General features: G+C 46.2%; 2 protein-coding genes across 2 annotated transcripts; both read right to left on the bottom strand.

Annotated features, from left to right (window-relative positions):
* Positions 1-1,405: 1,405 nt before the first annotated feature.
* LOC130590173 (uncharacterized) lies at positions 1,406-2,407 on the bottom strand. The gene is made up of 2 exons (XM_057392196.1): positions 2,287-2,407; positions 1,406-1,881 (listed from the first exon to the last, which is right to left on the bottom strand). The coding sequence occupies exons 1-2, from the start codon at positions 2,405-2,407 to the stop codon at positions 1,406-1,408; spliced, it is 597 nt and encodes a 198-aa protein (XP_057248179.1).
* Positions 2,408-4,196: 1,789 nt separating this feature from the next.
* Positions 4,197-4,739, bottom strand: LOC125493256 (uncharacterized). The gene has a single exon (XM_048636423.1). It carries the CDS (start codon positions 4,737-4,739, stop codon positions 4,197-4,199), a length of 543 nt encoding a protein of 180 aa, XP_048492380.1.
* Between the last annotated feature and the right edge of the window lie 311 nt (positions 4,740-5,050).

The raw sequence follows: 5,050 nt of genomic DNA on the forward strand, positions 1-5,050 counted from the left end.
AAGGTCCTGACTTTGGGGTCACTGAGGCTGATATTGCGAATGCCGACACACGCTGCAAGTTCGAGGGAGAATAGGACCAGGATGGTCACAATAACACCACTGCTGCTGTTGCAGAACGGAATGATCCGGTGGTTGTCATTGAAGAACTTGAGGACGAGGAGCCTAAAGACTAGGACTTTGCTTTCTTCCCGTCTCCTTATGTAATTCTGGGCGCCTGTGGCTGGTATTTTGTTTTTTTAGACCTTTAGGATGTAAGCAAACAATGATCAATATATGCATCACTTTTTGTTCAACTTTCAAGCCGACTTTATTCTTCTGTTATTTACCACTTTGTTGTTTTACTTATATTTAACAACTTAGGGTATGCTTTTTGTAACACCCAGTAATTTTCAGCCTTCATTTTTGGTGTTATTACTTAGTTATTTAAAAGCATTTCTTGTAGTAGCCACATTCCCAGAAGACGATGTTTCTGCCATCGTCCTATAATACTATTATTATTTCTTTACTGCTTCGCTAACTAATCCGGCAGATCCCTAAAGGTCATTGACCGATTACATATTTAATAGTTGACCACATTCACCCGGCAGATCAAATAAGGTCATTGATCGTTTAACATTTAATACTTACTTATTAAATCCGGCAGATCCATTAAGGTCATTGACCAGTTAAGAATGTATTGTTTATCTAATTAATCCGGCAGATCCTCTAAGGTCATTGACTGGTGATCATTCGATGTTTGAGGTCGCTCCTAACGTCAAATCCTGATTGGTCATTGACCGTCAGGGGATTTGGTTCAGATGAAGTTTCTGTTAACGGCAGATCCGCATAGGTCATGGACCATTATAGAACTTATTGACACGCATGATTATAGAAGATGTTCATTTTATTAAATAAAACGGTTTTTCCCGGCTTATCCAGATTTATTACTTATACCTGTAGTCAAAAAATGCAACTATTGGCTACAATGCCCATCGCTAAAACAGTAATTTTTGTTGGCAACAATACCTTATTGTTAACTGGTCTATATCTAGAACTACTTAGACATAGTATTTTTTTAAGACGCTGGTGTTCCAGTTGTTTTTCAACAGCTTGCCTGACATGTCCTCTAACCGATATGCTCTCAGGACGATCTCTTCCTTTACTAGGTAGGGTCCTTCCCGATCAGTTGTGAGCTTTCCATCTGCATGTGTCTTTCCGGTAGCCGCTCTACGCCTAAGTACCAGGTCTCCTACCTTTATTGGTCGGCTTCGCACTCGCTTGTTATAGAACATGCTGATTCGATCTTTATATGTTACCGACTTTAGCTCTATAGCGAGTCTAATCTCTAGCAGGAGGTCCAAATCTTTCTTGTGCAACTTGTTGTTCAGCTGTGGGACATAGTATAGGATCCGCCAGTTGGGCAAACCTACTTCGACGGTAACACAGCTTCTGCCCCGAACGGCAGTCTGAAGGGCGTTTTAGCGGTAGCCTCTTTTTCACTGGTCCTATTTAACCACAACACTGTTGGAACCATGTCGGCCCATGCGCCTTTGAGGTCGTCCAACTTCTTCTTCAGGTCATTCAGGATTTCTTTGTTGGCTAGCTCTGCTTGGCCGTTACTCTTAGGATGGCATACCGACGAGTATGCGAACTTGATGTCGTAGGGACTCGGGAAGCTTTTGATAGGGCCACAATCAAACTGGACGCCATGATCCATGACAATTCCCATAGGGATCCCGAACCTGGTGATGATGTTCTGCCAGATGAACTTCTTCACTTGGTTGCCCGTTATCTTTGTGGTCGATTCTGCCTCAATCCATTTTGTGAAGTAATCAATACCCACAATCAGGAACTTCCTCCCCCTGATACCGGCGTGAATGGCCCTATAATATCCATCTCCCACTAAGTAAAAGGGATTGGGTTAAGGATTGTCTGCGAATCATTTGTCGGCTGATTGATCACTGGGGAAAACCTTTGGCACTTGTCGCAATTTTTAACGTAGGCTTATGCATCTGCCAGCATGGTAGGCAGTATAATCCTTCTCGAAATGCCTTCAATGCCAACGTTTTTCCGCCGATATGGTTTCCACACTCTCCCTCGTGTATTTCTTCAATGACTTTCGTGGCCTCGTGGGCCGTTACGCACCTTAGGAGTGGCAGTCAGAAACCCTTCTTGTACAGCTGACGTTAGAAGATGCAGCGCCATGGTGAGTCCCTTTGGAGTTTCTTAGTCGCCAACTTATCTTCTGGTAGAGTCATGCAGCTTGAAGGCTAGTATATCATCGTACCATTTTGTGCCCTAACTGACAATGTTGACTGATATGTGGGGAAGTGTCAACATTCCTGTCTGACAGTATCTCAACCATGACGCTCTTCTTTATGTCCCTTATGCTTGAGTTAGCCAACTTGGAAAGGGCGTCGGCCGCCATGTTCTCTGTCCTTGGCACTAGCTTTACTTCGAAGCTTTGCAGTCCTGCCGTCATGCTCTTTTACCTTACTCAGGTATTTTTGCATGACGGCTTCTCTCGAGCTTCATATGTGCCCTCTATCTGACTTGATACCAGCTGGGAGTCGGTTATAATCATAATCTTTTTTCCCCTGTTGCTATGCTCAAGCTTATTCCAGCCAGGGCTGCCTCGTATTCTGCCTCGTTATTGGAAGCCTTGAAGCCAAAACGGACGGCATACTACAAAATTTCCCCTTCTGGGGACGTCATTACTACGCCAGCCCCTGCTCTTGATTGTGCGGCGGAGCCGTCAACTGCTATTTGCCAGATGCCGGTATGTTCAGATGCGTCTGCATATGTTGTTTCGACACTAAAGTTTGTCAATGGTTAAGCCTTAATGGCCGTGCGAGGCCGGTATTCAATGTCAAATTCTAACAGCTCTATGGCCTACTTGAGCAATCTGCCGGTCGTATCAAGCTTTTAGAGAGCCTTCTCCAAGGCCTGGTTGGTAAGGACCTAAATGGTGAGAGAGTCGAAGTATGGCCTCAGTTTTCTTGCCACGATGAGTAAGGCGTATGCCATCTTCTCCAGCAGTTCATACCTTTGCTCTGCTCCGGCTAGGACATGGCTTATGAAATATATGGGGCTTTGTACCCCTGCTTCTCTACCGGTAGCACCGCGGCTACCATCTTCTCAGATACCGAGACGTATAGCTGTAGCTTATCTCCTAATTCCGGCCTCTTGAAGTGCTCCTTGACTTTCTCGAAGGCCTGCCTTTGCTCATCCCCCCATTCGAACTTCTTGTTACCCTTGAGGACTTTGAAGAATGGTAGGGCTTTCTCGTCATACTTGGAGACAGACCTGGTCAGGGGTGCCATCCTCCCTGTCAGCTTCTGAATTTCCCGGATGCTCGTAGGCTCTGGGAACTCGCTGATGGCCTTGATTTTGTCTGGGTTGGCGTCTATCCCCCTCTCGCTCACCATAAAGCCCAGAAATTTGCCGGACCTAACCCCAAACATGCACTTTTTAGGATTCAACTTCATTTGGTGTTTGTGGAGGGTTGCAAAGGTTTCCTGGAGACCAATGACGTGGGTCTCCTCCGTGAGGCTCTTCACGATGCTATCGTCCACATATACCTCCACATTACGGCCTTTTTGGTTCTCAAAAATAGCTTCTGATAGGTAGCGCCGGCATTCTTGAGACTGAATGGCATGGTCTTGAAAGCATACACCCCTGCGTCGGTGATGAAAGCCGCTTTGCTTCTGTCAGACTTTAGCAGGCTGATTTGATGATACCCAAAGAAGGCATCCATGAAGCTTAGCAAAGCGTGGCCGCTAGTGGCATATACTAGTTGGTCAATCCTGGGTAATGGGTAACAGTCCCTGGAACAAGCCTTGTTGAGGTCAGTGAAGTCTACACACATCCGCCATGACCCATTGGCTTTCTTGACCATTACCACATTAGCTAACCACTCCGGATAGTCACAGGGTTCGATGAAATCTGCCGCTAGCAGTTTATCGACCTCTTCTTTGATGGCTGCATTTTTTCTGAGGAGAAGTTCTTCTTTTTCTGTTTTACCGGTCTTACGTCCTCATTGACGTTCAACCGTGGACCATAAATGCTGGGTCAATTCCTGACATCTCGTCTGTGGAGAAGGCAAAGACGTTAGCATGATCTCGCAGGAGGCTTATCAAGTTAATCTTGATGTCAACTGCCAAGTTTACCCCAATCTTCACCGTTCTTTCCGACTTGTCTAGCTCTAGGCTCATCTCTTATGTCTTGCCTTTCGGGCTAGGTCTCAGCAGGTTTGTTGGCCTTCCCTCAAAGTTTCCCATTGGCAGATCTCGTTTAGCCTTATTCTCTGTCTGGCGCCTTTTCTTTTCTGAGGGCGGTGTCTCTGCCAGCCGCTTGTGATCGGAATTCTTGAGAGACGTCAGGTAACAAGCCATGGCTGACTCCTTATTCCCCTTGATTTTCTCCAGCTTCCCATAGTTTGACGTGTAAATCATCGTCAAATGATAGGCGAACACTGCTGCCTGCGCATCGTGGATCATAGGTCGCCCAATGATGGCGTTATAAGCAGTTAGTACGTCGACGACGAGGAATTTTCCCATCATATCCCTGGACTGGAATCCCTCACCGATCTTGACGGGTAGCTTGATGGTTCTTTTTGGGATGACAGCTTCCCCTGTAAATTCGATCACGGGGTACGAGACAGGCTTTAGACATGACACTTCGTGGCCCATCTTTTCGAATGTGTCTTTACATAGGATGAAAGCAGAATTGCCGCCATCTACCAGGATGCGATGGACCATTGCTGTTGAAATTTGCAGAGATACTACCAAGGGGTCATCGTGGGGGTAGATGATTCCCTTAGCACCCTCTTACGTGAAGGCCACGGACGGCATGCTTGGGGGTGTCGGCCACTGTCCGGTGTTATGATAATTGACTTGGTGTCTAACCTCCTCTAGGCTAGCTTTGGCACTATGTATGCTTCCCCCATGCATCGGTCCTCCTGAGGTGGCATGGATTTCGGTAATCCGATCTTTCACATACTTCCTATTGTCGTTTTCATCTTCTCTTGACGGGGATTTTGGATCAACTCTCGCTTCGTACTGAGTGAAGT

The sequence above is a fragment of the Beta vulgaris genome, chromosome 9 (genome assembly GCF_026745355.1).
Source record: "Beta vulgaris subsp. vulgaris cultivar EL10 chromosome 9, EL10.2, whole genome shotgun sequence".
Classification (NCBI taxonomy): domain Eukaryota; kingdom Viridiplantae; phylum Streptophyta; class Magnoliopsida; order Caryophyllales; family Amaranthaceae; genus Beta; species Beta vulgaris.

Excerpts from the sequence above, each read along its gene's own strand:
- LOC130590173 (XM_057392196.1), bottom strand. The coding sequence starts at position 2,407 with ATGGCGGCCGACGCCCTTTCCAAGTTGGCTAACTCAAGCATAAGGGAC. Across the intron at positions 1,882-2,286 it reads CCCACATATCAGTCAACATT|TGGGAGATGGATATTATAGG; the intron begins GTCAGTTAGGGC and ends CCTTTTACTTAG.
- LOC125493256 (XM_048636423.1), bottom strand. The coding sequence starts at position 4,739 with ATGGTCCATCGCATCCTGGTAGATGGCGGCAATTCTGCTTTCATCCTA.